The 23,516-nt window shown below is 41.1% G+C and overlaps 1 protein-coding gene across 1 annotated transcript in view; it reads right to left on the reverse strand.

Moving 5' to 3' along the window:
• The window catches only part of DCDC2 (doublecortin domain containing 2), a 151,968-nt gene that overhangs the window by 71,240 nt on the left and 57,212 nt on the right, over positions 1-23,516 (reverse strand). Inside the window, exon 7 of the mRNA XM_055570775.1 lies at positions 15,189-15,348. Within this exon, the coding sequence (XP_055426750.1) occupies positions 15,189-15,348 (160 nt within the window). The remainder of the gene's footprint in view (positions 1-15,188; positions 15,349-23,516) is intronic.

Raw genomic sequence — 23,516 nt, forward strand, 5'->3', positions numbered from 1 at the left:
AAGGCTGTGCTGTATGATTCCATTTAAAAGAAAGCTAATGTGAGCTGATTGCTTTCAATGCCTCCATAATTAAAAATATACTACAATCACAACTCTGTGGAGATGGGTTAGACTTGCCGAAACCTATTTAACTAGTATAAACTACTAAAATTCTACATAGGCATCATATGGTTTGAGTTCCCGGTAGGAAGACAATTTTCTATTCACTAGGTTTTTTTTTTTTTTTTTTTAATTTACTCAATTGAGAGGTTCAATACAGCTTCTTTTCTAAAATTTTCACATAGTAAAGCTCCAACTTTGTTCACAGCTGTGCTATGTCATACAGTAACAGAGCCTTTCCTGAACGAATAATTTCAGCAGTTTCAAGATAAGGGATGGATGTGTTCATTACAAAATGCCTATATTTTAAGTATCTAGCTTCATTATACCCTTGTGCATATTTTATCCAAACCTAAATAAACCCAACCAAAATTGTTCCATTGAAAAAGAAAAAAGTTAAGGCATGGAGAGTGAGGAGAGACTTCACTGAAAGGACTGACTATTTGTTACTTGGAGGACCACATTTCTCATGAATATTGTAGACTTAGCCCAGTGCTTGGAGACAGACTTGTTGAGTGAGTGATTCTGGTCCCTCCCTGACCCCATTTCCCTTTATGCTAACTACATTTAAGCAGCAATATTATTTGAACTGCAATTTTAAGAGTTAAAGCTCCTTTTTTTCCTATTTCAATAGGAAATAAGACTATTTTCTAATAGTGATAATAGAAAATAGCACTATTTTCAATAGGAAATAGTGATTCCAATGGGATCACTGACTACAGTCTAACAGGATGAAATACGTTATGTAAGGAAGAAAAAGAACTTTTACTCTGCCCTCTGCCAACTAAAAAATTGTCCTTCGCCACCAGGTTCAGTCAGAATGAAATCACTAGCTGACCTTGAAAGGAGTTGAGGGTGGGAAGCAGGAATGAGTTCCCAGCCTGTGCTCTGCGAAAAACTGGCAGAATAGGCCTTCAGATAGATAGATATTTTCAGGAGATTTCATGAGCCCAGTTTCTTGAATCTTCTCATATCTAGAAAAGCACTAGATCATCAACAGGGACTTGTTACTAGGAGCCAGCCTCTGCCCAAAATGTGTACTTGACTACACGTAACCCCCTTCATTAAAATCGCTGACCTGCCCCTGACCTCTTGGGAACAGTTCTTCAGAGCTACCTGAGAGACCACCATCCTCATTTGCCCCAAATAAAACTTAACTCACAACTCTTACATCGTGCTTTTTTTTTTTTTTCAGTTGACACTTCTAATGTTTTGTGACTGGGGTTTGTGAATTAAACTGACAAAAATAATGAACAAAGGAAAAGGTTTATTCATGTGCATGTGGAGGCTTCACAAAAAAAGAAGTGGAAATGGAAAAAAGTGGCTAGGATGGGGGCTTGTATACCATTTTAACAAAGGGCAGTAAAGTGAGTAGACAAAGGACCAGGAGCTGGGCCTTCTGAGGGTGGTAGAGTGCTAGATGGTAACTATGTGGGAGAAACTAATGGAGGATTATTTTAAGGGTTATTTTAGCAAGGTTTGTTTATACAGCCTTAAGCCAGTGCCCTCTCCAGAGGCATGAGCCTTCCCCAGTGATTAAGAGTTGTTCTCTTCCCAGTATGGGAGGGGGAGACAACTTTACAAATGGAAATTTATGCATTTTGGTGCTCTAAGGCAAAAGTTATTGGTGGTACAATCATAATACACACAATTTACATACACAGATATATATAAGATATGTGAACAATTCTTTAAAAAGACTGCTTTGGAATGGCAATAATACAAATTATTTTGCGAAATGTCATTTCCCAACTTACATTCCAGTCCTGACACCTACCCTATTAATTCAGTACTTAAAAAAAAAAACCAGAAAATATAAATCATACCCCTAAAGCACTACTATGCCAGGCACCGAAATTACATAGCATGATGATGCATAATTACGGCACTTTCAAACAGCATTTGAGAATGTGTCACAAGCGATGAAAAATGTAATTTATTTCTACTGACAGATATTAATTGCTCTGTGTTGGAAAACGTTTGAACCATTCCTGATAAGGAAAAACAGTAACATAAATGCCTCAAAAACAACTGCAAGGGAAGAGGCATAGTTCTAATCATAAAAACTCCCATAGCATAAGGAAAGGCAATTTCTCAAAGAGGACATCTATTATTAAAATTTGCAAGTCGTTGCCATGACACAGTAGGAAGGGGCTCAAATGTGAAGTCGCTTCCAGCAGGTCTAAAGTGTTATTAATCTCTGATAGAGCAGTGGACTAATTGGAGTTTAGGATTCTGCCTTGTTTCCTTAGCAAACTGTCTTTGTTAAGGCAAAACTGGATAGTTGCAGAACTTTCAGAACGGACAGGCACGTATGTGTAGAACAGATTGCTCCTTTAAAACTGAACCCTAAATGGTCACAAATGAATCTCACGGTTTAGCAGAGCCATGCTTTTCGCTTGTTACAACTAGAGCTACTCTAACTATTCGTGGATTTTCACCTGTTACTTTAGAGATTATGGAATTTGGGTTGCAATGTTAGGTTACATCAGTTTCCACAGCTGGAGTGGCAGACAGAAGTCATCAGAAATTTCATGAAACTCTGCTATTTTCAAGACAACTCTAGGCAAGCTCCACCAACTTCATCACCTCCCAAAACCTGTGTCAACACCCACACCATTTATACATTATTAGAGCCTGTCTAATCTCATCCATAGCTGTATACAGCAGTGCTTCTAACTTTCTGGTCTTGGCACCATTCTGACACCTCGTGTCTAAATTCTGTCCCCATATCCTTAGGTCCTTATTAATGGGGGGCTGGAAATGGAGTTAATCATGAACAGCCAGTGATTTCATCAATCATACCTACATAATGCAACCCCAAATGACTGGGTACAGAGAGTCTATTGGAAGATGAACCCATCAGGCTGCTGGGGTGGGGGGAGGGGTGGTGCCCTTGGAGAAGGCATGGAGGCTCTGTGCTCCACCTCCTCTCACCTTGCATCTCTCCCACCTGTTCTTGAGTTGCATGCTTTAAAATAAACCAGTAATAGTAAGCAAAGCACTTTTCTGAGTTCTGGGCGGGGGTGCAGGGATATGGTATAGAAGCCCCAAACTTTATAGCCAAGTCAGACAGAATGTGAGGATAACCCAGGGTCCTGATACTTGCAACGGTCACCTGAAATGAGAGCTGCTTTGCAGGGCTGATCCCTTAAACCTACGGAGTCTGATGCTAACTCAGGCAGTCAGAGTCAGGACTGAACTGAATTGTAGGACACCCAGTTGGTGTTGGTGAGTTGGAGAAATGGTGTGGAAAAGACCATGTATTTGGTGTCAGAAGGGAAAAAAAAAAGACCTCACACTGACAATGTTCTGTTTTTTTGATCTGGCTGCTAGTTACATGGGTCTACTCAATTGTTCTGGAGAAGACTCTTGAGAGTCCCTTGGACTGCAAGGAAATCCAACCAGTCCATCCTAAAGGAGAGATCAGTCCTGGGTGTTCATTGGAAGGACTGATGCTGAAGCTGAAACTCCAATACTTTGGCCACCTCATGCAAAGAGCTGACTCATTGGAAAAGACCCTGATGCTGGGAGGGATTGGGGGCAGGAGAAGAAGGGGATGACAGAGGATGAGATGGCTGGATGGCATCACCGACTCAATGGACACGAGTTTGAGTGAACTCCAGGAGTTGGTGATGGACAGGGAGGCCTGGCATGCTGTGATTCATGGGGTTGCAAAGAGTCGGACACGACTGAGTGACTGAACTGACTGGACTGACTGACTGACTCAATTTGCAAGATTCATCAAACTGTTGACTTATTTGAGCACTCTTCTGTATATATGTTAGTGAAAGTTGCTCAGTCATGTCCAACTCTTTGCGACCCCCGTGGACTATACAGTCCATGGAATTCTTCAGGCCAAAACACTGGAGTGGATAGCCTTTCCCTTCTCCAGAGGATCTTCCCAACCCAGGTATTGAAGCCAGTTCTCCTGTATTGCAGGCAGATTCTTTACCAGCTGGGCCACCAGGGAAGCCCAAGAATACTGGAGTGGGTAGTCTATCCTTTTTCCAGGAGATCTTCCCAACCCAGGGGATTGAACCAGGGTTTTCTGCATTGCAGGTGGATTCTTTACCAACTGAGCTATCAGGGAAGCCCAAATATGTTATATGTTATATGTCCCTGAAAAGTTTATTTTTAAAAAATGTGCCCAGGGTATACCAGTGTATGTGTCTATGTAGCCACTCGCTCTTCTGACAGATCCTGGGATGCTCAAGGAAAGAGAAAGATCTCCAAAACTTCAGACATTTCTTCTCCTTGGAGCTTAAGAGAATAGAGTACAAGAAAAAAATAACAGAGAAGAGTGAGTAGCCTGGGTCTGTGTGGGAACAAGAGAATCATCAGGAGGCTGACCGAGCCTCCTGTAAAATTTCATGGTGGGGGTGGGGGCGCCTGATTGAAAGTTATGCTCCACCATTTAAAGTGAGAAAATAGAAATGTAAATAATCTCCAATCCAAAGTGGCTTTTAAATCCTCTATTAATGGAAAATTCGATATGTAGACAGTACTACACAAAGAATAATTTCACAGTATAAATTGAGGAAAATTTATCAGTTCAGCTTAGTTTTAATAGCCTCAGTTTTTTAGTGGTATCTTCTTAAAACTGTTATCTTGGCAGCACAGTACACCAATTCAGGGGCCATCGAACCAGGTGGATTTTCTAAATCAAATTATAAGGAGATTAATGTTTCAGGTTTCCCCATGTAGAGCCATATATTGCACCTCAGCTTTAATATTGATTTCTTAAGTAAGCAGTCTTTTTCTCTAACCAATTACCTCCCCTTGAATTTAAACAAAATATCTCCACTTACATGGATGCATATCTCTTTTGCCTGGACACTCTAGCAGACAGAGACCTTGTGAATCTCTATGTTACTGGGAGATATCTGATTAGCCAATTTGATTTAATCAAGCTAACTCTCATCAAGAAATGTCATCATAAATGATTGCAATGCCTAAATTCAAATAAAAGCATAGCAAAAAAAAAAAGTCATACTTTGGAAAGTATGTTTGGAAAAATTCCATCATGCTCTCATCACACTTTATGGAGAGCTAACTATTAATATATGTTAGCAACTGAGCCAGATGCTGGACCCTGGAGAAGATGAATAACACACTGATAAGGAGGAGTCCTGGCTCACAAACTGTTCACAGACCAGTGGGAAAAGGCCATGTAAAGTGCACTATGGCACAGTCACGTCTGCTGTTGGAGCCAGAGAGAGGAAGACTCAACGCTGAGAGTGTCGGGACCAACGTGACAGAAGCCACAACGCCACAGTGAGTCTTACAGACGATAAAGTTGATGGGAACTCGGAGGGTATTCTAGGCCCATACAGAGGACATGCAACAGCTCATGCCATCAGCTCTAGATGAGTTCTGTGACATGCATGCCGGAGGCTGGCGGAAGATGAAGTGGGAAAGGAAGGCCATGAACAAGAGAAGCTCCTAAAGGAATTCCATTAGAAACGGGTTTGCGGTTTTAGGACATGGCTGGTAGTTATGAAGGACAGACTGGGAGGGCACTCAGGAGATCTGACCTAGAAGGCTACAGAAGTCTACAGGATAAACAGGGAGCTTAAATCAGGAGGGACCAGGGGAGCAGAACCAGATTCAAGAGACTCTGTGCAAATTAGCCCTGACTGAGGGACAAGCAGGGACAAAGGAGACTGAGGGACAAGGAAAAGTCTAGGCTGACTCTTACATTAACAGGATTAAAATGATGGGAGGCATGAGGGGAAGGGGATTAGAAAGGAATGGAGCAGGGACTGGTCTTGTCCTGGATTTCCACTGCCAACTGGCAGGAACTATAGATGCCTCCTCTGACTCCGCCCACAAACAACCACTCCCAGGCTTCTTTCTGGCTTCACAGTATGGTGAGACAAGGAATATGTGAGGAAAACTAAATATACAGAGGCAACTCAAGGCTTGGAGAACTTTTTTTTAGACATGTGCATGTAGGGTGCCTGGGAGAAATCAAGGTAGACGCTGCAAGTAGTCAGAAATAGAACCCTTAGTCTAAGAAAAGTGGTTGAACCTGGAGACAAATTTCCGTGTCCTATCCATAAGGATGCGTTAAGGGTGTTTCATGGTGAGGGATACATAAGAACGGAACTCCTTCAGTCACTTTAAGGAGAAGTCACCATTTTTGTTGTTTTTATGGGTAAAGGCCTTCAATGTAAACTGTGATGTTCTCTGTCACCATTATGATTTTTAAGAAGAGTACATGAGCACCTCTGAGTTAATCTGAGAAAGTATATAAAATTCACATTATAAGATTAAGCCATCCAGGAAAAGCCCGGAGGGGAAAAAAAGACCAGCAAACAAACAAAAAAGTCACAGCAATTCTCCACTGTCCAGTAAACAAATCTGTGAAATCCCTGTCCTTCCCTGCCTACGTTAAATTAAATTACTATTCTAATTTGGAGGATTAATTAACATTTAACTACTCTGGGTTTAAAATGCATTCAAGATTTTAAAATGCTGAACTCAGTCTTGGTTTTCCTTCCTCCCATCCCCCAATCTATGCCCAGAATATCTCTCAAATATCAGTTCCCAATCTCAGCAGTCATATGTAGCCTCCCTCCTCTGTTCTCAAAGCCTTTTCCATGAACCTTCTTCTGCTATCCATAATATCCGACCTTGACCTACAGAAGTTTTTGAGTCTCCAACTCAATTTTAATCTTCATGAGAAGAAACCCATGTTTGTCCCCATCTTTATACCTCTCCTCCAAGGAGCAGACTCATCATGCTGACAGTAAAATGCAACAGAGCAAATAGAGAAAGATTAACCTAGAAACTGACTAAAGTGAAAGAAAATGAATGAGTAGGGATATTTTTGGCTTTTAAAAATGTTTTTAGAAGGAATGATTTTGCCCCCACCCCACTGCTGACCTTTTTCTTCTTCTCTTTCCTCCTACTTCTTTCTAAGCCTACCAACCTTCTTTGAGTTTTTCATTATTCTGCAGAGACTTCCTTAGCTTTGAGCTTCAGACCAGGGTGGCAAGTGAGTCTTTAAAGGGAGAGGGAGGGAAGCAGTAAGAAGGCAGCTACCTGGGGCAACATGAATTAATAATGGATCCCCTCTCAAATGTAAACTGGGATAACCACCATGGGAAACAATAGAGAGGTTCCTTAGAAAACAAAAATAGAGCTACCATATGATCCAGCAATCCCACTCCTGGGCATATATCCAGACCAAATTATGACTCAAAAAGATACACACAACTCTTATGTTCACAGCACCACTATTGACAAAAGCCAAGACATGGGAACAACCTACATGTCCATCGATAGATGAATGGATAAAGACGATGTGGTGTGTATTTATATATATAAAGGAACACTACTCAGCCATAAAAGAGAACAAAATAATGCCACCTGCAGCAGCATGGATGGACCTAGAGATTATCATACTAAGCAAAGTAAGTCAGAAAGAAGAGAGACAAATAACATATGATATCATTTATATGTACAATCTAAAATAGGATACAAAGAAATGTATCTACAAAAGAGAAACAGACTCATAGATGACAGATCAGACTTGGGGCTGCCAAGGTGGATGAGTGTTGGGGAGGGAAGGACTGGCAGTTTAGGATTAGCAGATGCAAATTATTATATCTAGGATGGATAAACAACAAGGTCCTACTGTATAGGACAGGGAGCTATATTCAATATTCTGTGATAAACCAAAATGGAAAAGAATATGAAAAAGAAGATATATATGCATATATATATAACTAAAGCACTTTGCTTTACAACAGAAATTAACATTGTAAATCAACTATACTTCAATAAAATTTAAAAATTCAAGAATTAAAAAAACAATGAGGACCCTCCTCACTTCCCCATCTCCAGGCTCCCTAATTCTAGATACTAAAGTTCTTCATTTCTGACGTGGAGACCATTTCAAACTAATTCATATCTCCTTACATAGACACTGCTATTAACCACTAGCCTCTTCAGGCACTTTGTACTTTATCGAAGTGTATTCACATTCATTTTCATTAATGTTCCATTATGATGAAAATGCTAAATAACCATAATCGTGCTTCTAAATTAGAACCTCAGGGTGAACCTGGGAATAAAGTCTAAAGAGAATTTGATGGTTCTCTCAACTAATTTCTAAAAATTAGACAGCAAACCTGCCTGCCTCACGAGTGAAAAATTGCCTTATATCTATCTCTACAGAAAATTTTTATTCCTTTTGTCCCTTTCGTCTGATGTTTGCTCAGAAAATAAAAATTCCTAAGGGGTGAACTCATCCATCTAAATGCTATCGGGTGCTGTGGTAATTAGATCTGGAACTCTTGTTTCAGTTAGCAAACCTTACCAAGCTGAAAGTGTAATAGATCCAAAACATTCAAGGATGAAAAGCACCAGAGAAAATATGGAGACCGTTTGCTAGTAACTGCGCATATTGGTTCCTTTTAAGTTTCTGTCCTAGATGGCTAACCCTCTCATCTTTCAGAACAATGACAGCCCACACCACTCATTCTGAAATTAGATGAAGCCACTGGGCCCCCTGGTGACTCAGACGGTAAAGCATCTGCCTGCAATGAGGGAGACCCGGGTTCGATACCTGGGTTGGGAAGATCCCCTGGAGAAGGAAATGGCAATCCACTGCAGCACTCTTGCCTGGAAAACCCCATGGACGGAGGAGCCTGATAGGCTACAGTCCATGCGGTCGCAAAGAGTCGGACTGAGCAACTTCACTTTCACTTTCACTGAGAACTGTGGTGCCAGTGAGGAGCAAAAATGGTCTTCTTTAATTAAGTAAAAGTCATTGTTCCCTTGCACTCTTAATACAACTTGGGCTTATCTCACATGGGAACTGTCTATTCGTTCAATTGGATATTTTTGGTAGCTTTACAGTTATGGGGGAATAATCATTCATTTTCAGACTGTGAAATCTTCACCTCATACAAAAAAAAAATTTTAGAATCCTGAAGAATCATTTTCTTTGAATCCCTAAGTACAGTTTAAATCCATTTTCTTGCTACTATTTGTTGGTGTTCAATGACTCTACAGAATGACTCTGCTTCTGTTTTTGATCTGAGATGTCAATGCATTTTCATCTTTCCTGGTGCTGTGCACAGGAGGTTTCTGATGCTGAACTAGGGACAGTGACTGGAGGAAGACCACTGCACTGATGGGACAGAAACTTCAGAGTTGCACCGTTACTCTGCGTTTGGAATCGGTCACCCTTAATTTCAATCGTGACTGACCTGCACACACACACAAACACTGAGTGCTACTCTGAGCAGAATACTCTGCTGGCTGGTTATCTGTGTGTGTACGTGTGCTCGTGTGTGAGCTCAGTTGTGTCCGACTCTTTGCAACCCTATGGACGGTAGCCCACCAGGTTCCTCTGTCCATGGTATTTTCCAGGCAAGAACACAGGAGTGGGTTGCCATTTCCTCCTCCAGGGCATCTTCCCCACCCAGAGCTTATCTGTGTCTCGAGTGTAAATGATGCCCTCGCAATTGCTGATCCTCTAATAGACCAAGCTCCTCTCCTGGTTTTATTTCACTGCAGGGCTGGCAACAGAAAGAGGAAGTTGGGGAGGAGGAAATGTAATAAATCCCATGACTACTTCTTCCCCTTCCCGGAACTCCACCCTGTCACCTCCCACTATCAGCATCACAGACATTCCTGATATCAGAATCCACCAGGAAGTCCCTTGCTTCCTGTTTTTATCCTGAGTCACCTGTGATGAGGAACCATGCAAGTGCCTGAGCTGGTTCATCAGCTGAACGAAAGCAGCTCAAGTTTCCATGTTCCCTGATCTGATTCTGAGGGTGGACTGCTGTAATGCTTCAAGCTCAGGGCGACGAAGCAAACCCCATGCAGGTTGTAAGTATTAGAAAAATTCAAGAGCATGACTACCCAAGGGCAGTCACCCAGCAAGGTCATAATATTCAGACATCCTTCCCCAGACGTGCGCCTCCCCCCCATCATTCATGAGTCTAAACATCACACGATCCTTGGAAATTCATTGAACGATGCTGGGAACAAGCCAGGAACTACATCAAGGGTACTAGCCCATGTGTGTTTACGAGCATGCCCACACAGAAAGGGAATCGCATCCTTCAAAAGAAAACTAATCGTGGGGATTCCCTGGCAGTCCAGTGGTTAGAACTTTGTCCTTCCACTACAGGGGGCACAGGTTTGCTTTCTGGTAGGGAAACGAAGACCTCACCTGCTGCGCTTCATGGCAAAAGAAAAAAAAGGAACAGGTCTTGGTTTTGCTTACATTCTAATTGTGGTTACTTTAGTCATCTCCCACTCTTTTGAGACCCCCATGGACTACAGACCACCAGGCTCCTCTGTGCATGGGATTTCCCAGGCAAGAATACTGGAGTAGGTTGCCATTTCCTTCTCCAGGGTTCTTCCCAAATCCACATCTCCTACACTGGCAGGCAGATTCTCTACCACTGAGTCACTGGGGAAGCTTACATTTTAATACTCTGCTTTAAAAAATATATAGTTATCAATACCACATAAACCACAGCAGTACAGACTAAGCTATTTTCTCTATAGCTTTCCCAGTATTTCGAAGGAGCCTTAAACCCACTATACTTCCTGTGTTCCAAGAGCTCTAAAAACACTAAATTTTTAATGTAAAAATTATTAAAAATATCAGTGAATACAATCAATCCCGAAACACTTTAAAGCAATCATTATTAAAATTTTTCTCAGAGAGGAGACCATAACTAGTTAACAGCCTCTGAAACCTATCTTCAGGCACCACTCAGGTGGAAAGTGTAAGGAAAACATATGCTGGTCAGTTAAGCCGGTATTTAAATGCAGCACTAAAAATGCATTTCACGCCCAACTTCATCAATCACCAACCAATCTTACTTTGCATCTTGGCTACCAAAAGAAAATGAGATTTGTTTCCCTGAAGAAATATGTCAAAGCTCTGCTTGAATTATTAAGCTTTACTATTATAGAGAGAAACTGAGTCGGGGAAAAAAATGAAGAAAATAGAAAAAGAAATAAAATTAGACCCAGGTTGCCATCTACAGACTGTTATCAGCACTGCTCATTCCTGAAGCACTAGATACCAGAACATCAATAAATATTAGCAGAAACATAAAAGGCCAAAATGTATAACTATAATCGTAATGATTGCAAAAATCAAGATAGCCTATGAAGTCTCCCTTTTTTTCTAATTAATATGAGAACACTAAAGAACACTGATAAAAAATCTTCACAATTTAACATATGCTCTGAAGGAAGCATAGTTATGCATCTTAACTCTAAAATTTTAACACTTAGAAATAAAATTGGATAGATTACATCATTCCAAATTTAAAATATTTTAAGCATCAAAAACTGTTTCATCGCTAAAATAGAATTCTTGCATTTTTTGATGTGATATTTGTATATATTGAGAATTGATCATCACAATAAGTCTAGTCAAAATCTGTCCCCATTCATGGTTACAAAATTTTTATTCTTGTAATAACTTTTAAGATCTACCCTCTTAGCAACTTTCAAATATGCAATGCAGTATTAATTTCCTGCATTTTTGGCTCATTAGCTTGACTCTCTATATACCTTCCCTTTCATTTTGTTTCAAGTTTTTATTGCTTTTCCCTTTCTAAAGAATAAGAGCCCTCTGGAGGCACAAATGTCCAAAATCACACACTTGGTTCTAATTACTAAAACAGATGCTATTAAAGCAAAAAGCAACTGCAATAATAACTGAATTTGGAGACTGAAGGAGGAAAAAGAGAGAGAGAAATAAAGACCAATACTTTTGCTAATATAACCTAGAAAATCTCCTAAAGCCAAAGACATCTGGAGGGAGATCTGATAAGGAGAAACAGCTCAATTTTCAAAAGTAGGGATTTAAGCTAATATCCCTAAACTTATCAAGTGATGATTTAATCTCGTAAACGGTACAAAAGCTTTTTTTCATTTTCCCTGGGAAAATTGTTTTGGAAGCCAAGATTCATTTTCCAGGTCATATGTTCTTTCTATCAAGATGAAAAGATACAAGATGCTTCGTCTAAACTCTTATATATGCTTCTAAATCCACGGTGTAGGCCTCTTGTGCACATGTACGTGCTAAGTTGCTTCAGTCGTGTCCGACTCTGCGGCCCCATGGACTGTAGCCCACCAGGCTCCTCTGTCCATGGGATTCTCCAGGCAAGAACACTGGAGTGGATTGCCATTTCCTTCTCCAGGAGATCTCCCAGACCCAGGGATCAACCCTGCGTCTCTTACGTCTCCTGCACTGGCAGGCAGGTTCTTCACCACTAGCACTACCTGGGAAGCCCAAAAGCCTCTTACTGGGAACAAGAATTCCCCAAACCTTCATTTAAAAGACACCAGCCGTTGTCCTATGTAACACCGGGATATAGCAGTGAAAACCTACTATCTACACATTATAAAACCACATTGCAAAATGTACAATTATCGTGGGCAATTAAAACCAGTGCAGATTCTCTAAAGACTGGGGAAGAACAGCTGAGGGCTTCTACATTTTCTTAGCACTTTAAAAATGTGACTTGTTTCCATGTTCAACATGTTTTGGTTATTTTCACCCCCCACAGATGAAACTATTGTTGAAAACTATTTGTGGGGCCTTCCCCGTCGGTCCAGTGGTTAAGACTTTGCTTTCCAAAGCAGCAGGTACGGGTTTGATCCCTGGTCGGAGAGCTAAGATCCTACAAGCCTCGTGGCCAAAACACTAAAAAAACTCAAAACAGAAGCAATATCATAAAAAACTCAATAAACGCTTTAAAAATGGCCCACATCAGCAACAAATCTTTTAAAGAGATCCTTGAAAATATGGGGAAAAAATCTTTAAAAAAAGAGAAAACTATGAATTTCTACAAAGGCAAAAACACTGCTAATTTGACTTTTTAATAATGGTTACTTTCCTGTAAAACATGGAAATGCTGATTCAGCCTCTTGTGTTTCCATGTTTCCATGAGTGAAATAACCTGAAGAGATGATGGTCCCCTCTCTCTTGAGGGAAAACTGCTAAATCTAAAGATTTTCAAAACATAAATTGAGAGTAGGACCTAGGATTTTCATAAGCTACTAAGAGCCACACAGAAAACAAGCAAGTAACATTTCATAAAAGCCTTTAATCAAAAATGATTCATGAAAAGTTTAACGTGAGTCTTGTTTCTTAGTGGGTTTTAAAATATTACAGAGACATCTATTTTGTAACTTCCATCATTCATTCACCAGTATCTATTAAGTGTCTCATCTCTCAGACCTAGTTATTGGGGATTGAAAAAAATTAACTAGTAAGACATATCCCATGGCCTTGATGATTTTGCAATCTCGTATATACTGATTAAAATAAACCCTCTATTATGTTTAATGTTCCCATGTAAAAGCATGCTTTTTCAGGCTAGCTTTTTCCTTTGGTGCCTGCCATCCAACAATGGTAAAGAATCTGCCTGCAATGAAGGAGACCTGGGTTCAGTCCCTGGGTCAGGAAGATTCCCTGGAGAAGGGAATGGCAACCCCACTCCAGTATTCTCGCCTGGAGAATTCCATGGACGGAGGAGCCTGGCGGGCTACACAGTCCATGGGATCGCAAAGAGTCAGACACAACTGAGCGACTAACTTTTTCCATACAACAAGCATTCACTAAACGTCCATTGACTACATTTTACCCTGGCTTCCCCATTTCATGGTCACTGGAAAGGACTGAACAAACTTAAAGATGAAATCAAAACTATGAAGATAAATCTTAATATGAACCCACATATTGCAGAAAGCTAATGGGGCCAAAGAAAGTTAAATGACTTGCCCAAAGTCAAGAGCAGAACTGGGACAAGAATCTAGGACTCTGGGCTTCCAGCTAATTACCATTTAAATCTCTGAAACCTTAAGCCCCCTCCACTTTCTTCTCTGTGGAATTGACTCCTTCATTTCACCTGCTCTTTTAACTTCATCTCGCACGTCTCTCTTCTGACCCTGTAACCATCTGAGCAGCATCTTCTAAGCCCTCACACAAGTTTGTGCTGTCTCCTTAGCAGTGAACCCCACATGAGCTGTGATTCTAATGTGACGCTTTGTATGGACTTAGAAGTGAGCTGGAGCTCTCAGGAGGAAGACAAAGCTCTAGCCATGAATCTGAAACTTGATCCCATTCACCCCTTTTCAGAGCAGCCCAGCACATCTTCCTGCGGAGGTGAGTGGATCCCAGGGGGAGGGAGAAGCAGTCACTCCTGCAGCCGTGTCCCAGCCAGCCCAGCTGCCCACAGCATCACCCGACACTCATGTGTTCATCCCACTGAGACCATGCTTGGAGTGAAACCAAAAAGAGCCCGTCTTCACGAAAAGCTAACGTGAAAAGGTCACAATTCTGACAGCATGCCTCCTTAGTCGACCCCATGGATCATACAGACCATGGAATACTCCAAGCCAGAATACTGGAGTGGGTAGCCGTACCCTTCTCCAGGGGATCTTCCCAACCCAGGAATCGAACTCAGGTCTCACACACTGCAGGTGGATTCTTTACCAGCTGAGCCACCGGGGAAGCCCTAGTTTATCACACTTTTATCCTATAATCTTGTATTAATGCAAAATGCTTTAAATTATTTTATACCGTCTCTCAACTGGTAATGCAAGGTATGTAACTATTAATAAATCCGTACATACTGTTTATTGGTAAAGTTGTGTGGGTGTTCTCTTGGATATCAGTGAAACACCTTTTTGAAAAAGTGATCTGTGACTAAAAGCAGTTAGTAATAAATGTGAACAAGAGTTGTAGACACACAAATAAGAGAGATCACAAGTAGGTGGTAAAAATGTTAATCAAGCACTTTTAGCTGGAACACAGGATGGTAAAATTTACCTTTCTCAATAAGAACACTCAGGAAATATTTTCTCTTGAAGCGTATCCTCATAGCACAATTGCTAATTACAACTAGAAATTAAGCGTGAAAAACACCAGCAATCTCTCATACACAGAAAGTCTTCTTTGAAAACTCATAAGCGACAAATACTCTGCGAGTCCAGGAAAACAAACAGATCTACTTACAAATTAAAACTATATCACAGCCTTAAGATAATGATCATCAGTAATAACAATATAATAATAATAACAAACTTACCACTGTTTGGGATTGCTTGTGGTGAACTCTTTAACTTGGCATTTTGTTTCCCTTTCGTGGGTTTTTCCGAATTCGCATGTTTTTTCCCTTTCCTCTTTGGGGGCTGAGGAGATGAGTTGTCACTGGATCCAATTGTTGACTTAGACTGGCGATCATTTCCCTACGTGGCAAAAGATTAACTCTTACTATCGGCTGATGAACGCCTTGAGTGGTAAGTACAAGTCACTAACGTGGTGAAAGGGGCAGGGGCCAGAGGTGGGAGTTCTGTGCTGATTCTGCTTCTGTCCATTACCTACATTAAATTCTTCCTGGTGGCAGAGGAGGGGTCTACCAGGGAACGGAGAATAAAAATAATAGCACTTGAGGGACTTCCCTGGCAGTCCAGGGGTTACAACTTCTCCTTCCAATGCAGGGTGTGCAGATGTAATCCCTGATCAGGGAGCTAATCTCTCACATGCTTTGCAGTCCAAAAAAATAAAACAGAAGCAACATTGTAACAAATGTGAAAGACTTTAAAAAAATGATCCACATCTAAAAATATTTTTAAACAAATAATAGCACTTGACAACTGCTGAGTGTTGATATATACCAGGTGTTGCTATGAAACTGTCTCACTCAGTCCTCATAACCTAAGAAACAGGTACTGTTATCGCCCCATCATATAGACAAGCAAGTGAGACTCAGAGGTTAAGCATGGCCAAGGTCACATAGCCAGCAAGGACCAGAGCCAGTCCGCTGTCTCAACCATTCTCTTCCTCCTGCACCCTTCAGAAGAATCAGCAGATAGCTATTGGATGAGGAATGATGACAAAACCCAGTTTGATCAGCTAATTGAGAAATACCTTCTTAACTAGTTGTCACAGTGAGCACACAGGTATCATCATACAAGCAGACACACACTGTGCTTAAAGAAAACCTCCGATACTGACTCATCTGTCAGTGACTTCCACCATCTCTATGAATCGCAAATCCAGAGCAACATAGACGCAAGCAGCTCAAGACCACATACCCCCTGCCACCATTCCTGCAAGACAACCCCACTGACCACACCTATGGTGGTTGCCTCTGATTCCCATGTGCATCTCAAAATGAAGACCTTGCATCTGAAAAGGGGGCTTCACAGCATGAAGGTGAGGTTGAGCTCAGTGGCTGCTGTGGTGGGCTCATGTACAGTTCCTGGGGAGCCACATAAGAGCCACTACAGTGTGGCCACTGTACCCAAGGAACAGCTGTGCTGATTCTCAGTGCAAGAAATTCCCTCCTAACAAGACAGCCTTGGCCTTAGGACACTCAGGTGCTACACTTACCTGAATGTGTGAGGTGTGAGGCTGCAGGTAGCAGAAATAATGCAAGTTTTAGAGACCCTGACTCAGAGTCACTGCACGGTCACCAACCACCAATGGGACCTTGAGGTAACTAGTTCCTACCTTCTTGGAACCTATTTCCTTATCAGTTCAGTTGAGTTCAGTTCAGTCGCTCAGTCGTGTCCGACTCTTTGCGACCCCATGGACCCCTTATCAACTGAATGGGGTTAATGTGCCTGCTGTTAGGTCTCTGACATAAAATGAAATGGTAACATTTATAAAGTAACCGGTATAGTGCCTGGCAGGCTTCCATTGTGGCTCGGTGGTAAAGAATCTGCCTGCAATGCAGGAGACGTGAGTTTGATGCTTGGGTAGGGAAGACCCCCTGGAGAAGGAAATGGCAGCCCATTCCAGAAGTCTTGTTTGGAAAATCCAAGGGACAGAGAAGCCTGGCAGACTACAGTCCATGGGTTTGCAAAAGAGTTGAACACGACTTACCGACTAAACAAAACAGTGTCTGGCATGTAGTTTTATTCAAAGACTATCAGAGGGCTTCCTCCAAGAGCAGAGAGTTAATATCTTTTTCTTAAAAATCATATCAAATTTACACCATATTGGGTGCAATTTTATGCAACATCTGTACTATGCTAGTATCTGAAAATAAATGTAGTAATGTTAAATAAACAAATCTGCCTAGAAACCTATTATAACTGCTCATTTTAAACATTTAGATATTCAGTCATCCAGAAGTGTTTAAATAGCTTTAGCTATCACCTAATTAAGAATAGAAAATTTCACAGCTTTACAAATGAAGTTATTTATGCTATTTTGTCATAGCCTACAAGAAAATGAATTATGCATAGATTTATTAACAGTATGAAAACTTGTCCAAATCTATAACACTTTTTTGCATAATTTAATTTCCTATTCCAACTGCAATTTAAACATACTGTTTCCACTTAATTATTGCATTAACTGCAACCAGAGTTGGGGTCTTTTTTCTTTCCTTTTCTTCAAATATTATTTCTTGCAAAGCCATAAACTGCCAGACAGGAGAAATGGCTAATGTGATTACAGTGGAGATTCCAAAACTATCATATGAGAAGGAAGCATCAGCCTGGTCTCACATTCTAGTCTATTTTCAAATTAGTTTATTATTCATCTCAAGATTCTAAAACTTTAAAAGCCTTGAATGAGAGGAGTAACCCTTCTAGCAAGCCTACTAGAATGTTCAGAGATGCTGTTCAACTTATCAGGACTAAAATGAAACAAAGAAAGCAAAACTCTGGATTTCATCATGAGAGGTTTTTTGTTTTTTTTAACAGCTCTCTGGGAAAAGTCTTATTCACAAAAGGGGTAAAACAAGGGAGAAACAGACACTCCATCCTGGGGAGACTGAGGATTCACATGATTTTAAGCATCAACTCTCTTGCTGAATATATAAGAAGTTCTGATTTACTGCGTTTCTGATGAAAGTGAAAGTGAAGTCGCTCAGTCGTGTCCGACTCTTTGTGCCCCCATGGGCTGTAGCCTACCAGGCTTCTCAGTCCATGGGATTTCCCAGGCAAGAGTACTGGAGTGGGTTTCCAGGGACACCCAAAAGACCGATTTTGGAAAATCAAGAAAGCCTAGTTAATTCCAATAACTATATGAGGCATAGCTTTGGTAACAGACACTCATGCATTCAAATACTGATTAATGACTAATTGCCAGGCACTTGACAAGAACTAAACTTAGCTTCCCTGGTGGCTCAGGCGGTAAAGAATCTGCCTGCAATGCAAGAGACCCAGGTTCAATCCCTGGGTGGGGAAGATCCCCTGGAGAAGGGAATGGCAACCCACTCCAGGATTCTCGTCTGGAAAATTCTATGGACAGGGGAGCCTGGAGGGTTTATAGCCCGTGGGGTTGCAAAGAGTCAGATACGACTGAGTGACTAACACAGCACAAATTAAACTTAGAAAAAAATAATTGTTTTGTAATTAGAAAACAGGAAAGAATTCAGATGTTTTCTATTTTAAAAAGAAAAAACGTTGTATAGCACAGGGAACTCTACTCAATATTCTGTCTTAATCTAAGCGGGAAAAGAATCTGAAAAAAATGGATATATTTATATAACTGAATCACTTTGCTATACACCTGAAACTAACACAACAGTGTAAATCAACTACACTCCGATATACAATAAAAAAAGAAAACAAGACACATCTAAAAACTAAAAACATGTATAATAAATTAACACAGACATAAATTATATAGTATAAATTATATACTTATCTATTTACATAGTTTATTATATAAAGTATAGATAATACATAGACAAATTATATAAAGAGAGGGAAGGGCAGAGTGACTCATAAATTGGATAGTCATTGCTATTTATGGGGCATAGGGAATAAGATTGTCATCTCATACTGCTATGTTAGTTGATAACATTACTGAGTAGTTCCTGTGTGCTAAATACTCATCAGATCAGATCAGTCGCTCAGTCGTGTCCAACTCTTTGCGACCCCATGATTCGCGGCACGCCAGGCCTCCCTGTCCATCAACAACTCCCGGAGTTCACTCAGACTCATGTTCATCGAGTCAGTGATGCCATCCAGCCATCTCATCCTCTGTCATCCCCTTCTCCTCCTGCCCCCAATCTCTCCCAGCATCAGGGTCTTTTCCAATGAATCAACTCTTCGCATGAGGTGGCCAAAGTACTGGAGTTTTAGCTTTAGCATCATTCCTTCCAAAGAAATGCCAGGGCTGATCTCCTTCAGAATGGACTGGTTGGATCTCCTTGCAGTCCAAGGGACTCTCAAGAGTCTTCTCCAATACCACAGTTCAAAAGCATCAATTCTTCAGCGCTCAGCCTTCTTCACAGTCCAACTCTCACATCCATACATGACCACTGGAAAAACCATAGCCTTGACTAGACGGACCTTTGTTGGCAAAGTAATGTCTCTGTTTTTGAATATGCTATCTAGGTTGGTCATAACTTTCCTTCCAAGGAGTAAGTGTCTTTTAATTTCATGGCTGCAGTCACCATCTGTAGTGATTTTGGAGCCCAGAAAAATAAAGTCTGACACTGTTTCCACTGTTTCCCCATCTATTTCCCATGAAGTGGTGGGACCGGATGCCATGATCTTCATTTTCTGAATGTTGAGCTTTAAGCCAACCTTTTCCCTCTCCACTTTCACTTTCATCAAGAGGCTTTTGAGTTCCTCTTCACTTTCTGCCATAAGGGTGGTGTCATCTGCATATCTGAGATTATTAATATTTCTCCCATCAATCTTGATTCCAGCTTCTGTTTCTTCCAGTCCAGCGTTTCTCATGATGTACTCTGCATATAAGTTAAATAAACAGGGTGACAATATACAGCCTTGACATACTCCTTTTCCTATTTGGAACCAGTCTGTTGCTCCATGTTGTTCTAACTGTTGCTTCCTGACCTGCATACAAATTTCTCAAGAGGCAGATCAGGTGGTCTGGTATTCCCATCTCTTGAAGAATTTTCCACGGTTTATTGTGATCCACACAGTCAAAGGCTTTGGCATAGTCAATAAAGCAGAAATAGATGTTTTTCTGGAACTCTCTTGCTTTTTCCATGATCCAGCAGATGTTGGCAATTTGATCTCTGGTTCCTCTGCCTTTTCTAAAACCAGCTTGAACATCAGGAAGTTCACGGTTCACATATTGTTGAAGCCTGGCTTGGAGAATTTTGAGCATTACTAGCGTGTGAGATGAGTGCAATTGTGTGGTAGTTTGAGCATTCTTTGGCATTGCATTTCTTTGGGATTGGAATGAAAACTGACCTTTTCCAGTTCTGTGGCCACTGATGAGTTTTCCAAATTTGCTGGCATATTGAGTGCAGCACTTTCACAGCATCATCTTTCAGGATTTGGAATAGCTCAACTGGAATTCCATCACCTCCACTAGCTTTGTTCATAGTGATGCTTTCTAAGGCTCACTTCACTTCACATTCCAGGATGTCTGGCTCTAAGTCAGTGATCACACCATCATGATTATCTGGGTTGTGAAGATCTTTTTTGTACAGATCTTCTGTGTATTCTTGCCAACTCTTCTTAATATCTTCTGCTTCTGTTAGGTCCATACCATTTCTGTCCTTTATCGAACTCATCTTTGCATGAAATGTTCCTTTGGTATCTCTGATTTTCTTGAAGAGATCCCTAGTCTTTCCCATTCTGTTGTTTTCCTCTATTTCTTTGCATTGATCACTGAAGAAGGCTTTCTTATCTCTTCTTGCTATTCTTTGGAACTCTGCATTCAGATGTTTATATCTTTCCTTTTCTCCTTTGCTTTTCGCATCTCTTCTTTTCACAGCTATTTGTAAGGCCTCCCCAGATAGCCATTTTGCTTTTTTGCATTTCTTTTCTATGGGAATGGTATTGATCCCTGTCTCCTGTACAATGTCACGAACCTCATTCCATAGTTCATCAGGCACTCTATCTATCAGATCTAGGCCCTTAAATCTATTTCTCACTTCCACTGTATAATCATAAGGGATGTGATTTAGGTCATACCTGAATGGTCTAGTGGTTTTCTCTACTTTCTTCAATTTAAGTCTGAATTTGGCAATAAGGAGTTCATGGTCTGAGCCACAGTCAGCTCCTGGTCTTGTTTTTGCTGACTGTATAGAGCTTCTCCATCTTTGGCTGCAAAGAATATAATCAATCTGATTTTGGTGTTGACCATCTGGTGATGTCCATGTATAGAGTCTTCTCTTGTGTTGTTGGAAGAGGGTGTTTGTTATGACCAGTGCATTTTCTTGGCAAAACTCTATTAGTCTTTGCCCTGCTTCATTCTGTATTCCAAACCCAAATTTGCCTGTTACTCCAGGTGTTTTTTGACTTCCTACTTTTGCATTCCAGTCCCCTATAATGAAAAGGACATCTTTTTTGGGTGTTAGTTCTAAAAGGTCTTGTAGGTCTTCATAGAACCGTCCAATTTCAGCTTCTTCAGTGTTACTGGTTGGGGCATAGACTTGGATTACTGTGATATTGAATGGTTTGCCTTGAAAACAAAAAGAGATCATTCTGTTGTTTTTGAGATTGCATCCAAGTACTGCATTTCGGACTCTTTTGTTGACCCTGATGGCCACTCCACTTCTTCTGAGGGATTCCTGCCCACAGTAGTAGATATAATGGTCATCTGAGTTAAATTCATAAACACAAATATTTACCAAATGCATAGATAGGCATTTTTTCAGATAAAGGAATTAACTTTCTCAAAGTTACCCAGGTTTGATTTTTCTACTACTGTTTTTCAGATAAAGGAATTAACTTTCTCAGAGTTACCCAGTTTTGACTTTTCTACTACACTGATGCTTGCTAGTTCCCCAGGGACTAGAAACAGCTATCATATGGTTTGGTTCCCTTAAAAAGTCACCTGGAAGTAACAGATTACGATTTTATCCCAAAGTGGAAGAAATCAAGCAGCAGCCTCATTTTACGGGGCATCCCATGCAAACACTAGACCCTATGTGATCATTCAAGCACTGTCCTGTTTTCTTCCTCACACACATATCAAAATACCTGATAGAAATAGCAAACCTCTGGCTCAGACCAACAGAAAACTAAAAAGAGCCCTTCCATCACCCCCTTGCTCTACTCAAAATGGGATTGTTTTAGATAATTCCCTAGGCTCTTTCCAACAAGCTCCAGTCAACTCAGGTTTCTGTCATTACCGTGGTAAACTCACTTGAAGCCTCCATGAACATGTGCCAAAGACACAAAAGCCATAATGCATCACAAAATCCCTCGTAAAGTGATTTTGTGAGGGATTTGCCACACGCAGCAGCACTCACAGCGTGTGTATTTCAGCGAAGCATCCAGGAGACCTTGTGAGCAGGGGACCACACTCAGGCTCAGGCTGGTGTTTCTCTGTGTATTTGCTGATGGGAAGTGTGAGAAATCTTTTTATCCAAACTGGACACAGGTTCCCAAAAGGCAAAATGGAATTCTGGAAGCTTCAGAATCGACCTTTCACCGTGACTTTGTGATACACGGATAATCATGTTTTCTCACCAAAACCTGAGCAATTGCCATATTTGAATCTGTAAATTGTTGATCACAAGATGTATTAGCCACCTGGGAATTAAGGACAACTGAGGACTCGATGGACAAGAGTTTGGGTGAACTCCGGGAGTTGGTGATGGACAGGGAGGCCTGGCGTGCTGCAAGTCATGGGGTCGCAAAGAGTCAGACACGACTGAGCGACTGAACTGAAAAGAACTGAACTGAGGACAACGTAAGGGAGTCTTTGGCTCCAACTTTCAAGCACGTCCCTGATTTTATGTCTCTTCCACTAGAGGGTGCTTGGACTCTGTGTGCTGAAACCTCACAGCTAGAGGACAGCCTCCCGCTGGTGGGTTAATTTTTCAAACTTAATAGAACTTCAGAGGATTCACTTATCTCTTCCTTTTGTTTCCCAGGTTAGAATCTCAAAGTACGTGTTTCTGTGACCCCCTAGTCATATGAGAGCTGATTTCTGGTCTTTTCCTGCTTTGCACAGGGCATTGCCTGGCTGTTTTGAAAGGGTTGCTGGAACCTCCACCAAACCTCCTCACCTTTACCCCAAACCCTATTACCCACACTTCCTACCACAAGGGTGGGGCCTTGCTGACCCATCACTCCTGCATAGTAGGTCCTCTATGGAGAGTGTAGCAGCTTTCTCTCTCTCTTTTTTAAGCTCTATCCAGCCCCCACCCACACTTCCCTTCATTATGCAATACAGCCATTCCTAGAAAGCTTGCGGAGAAAAGAATTCCTAAAAATCCAACTCTGGGTCCCCTTTGATTTGCATCACAAGTTCAGGGATGTCTTCCCTTGAACTGAACAGTAAGTAGCTCCTTAAGTTGTAAGCCAGCTCAACCATCGTCCCCTTCACTCACACTCACCCCGACTCTGTGCCAAGCAGTTAAGGATCTTGAAAATATGTACATTCTCCAGGGAACCAATTAGTTAAAGGAAAGGAGCAAACTGATCCTTCCCTTAAAAAGTTTGTGAGTTTGTGACTTCGG

This window comes from Bubalus kerabau, chromosome 3 (genome assembly GCF_029407905.1).
Source record: "Bubalus kerabau isolate K-KA32 ecotype Philippines breed swamp buffalo chromosome 3, PCC_UOA_SB_1v2, whole genome shotgun sequence".
Classification (NCBI taxonomy): domain Eukaryota; kingdom Metazoa; phylum Chordata; class Mammalia; order Artiodactyla; family Bovidae; genus Bubalus; species Bubalus kerabau.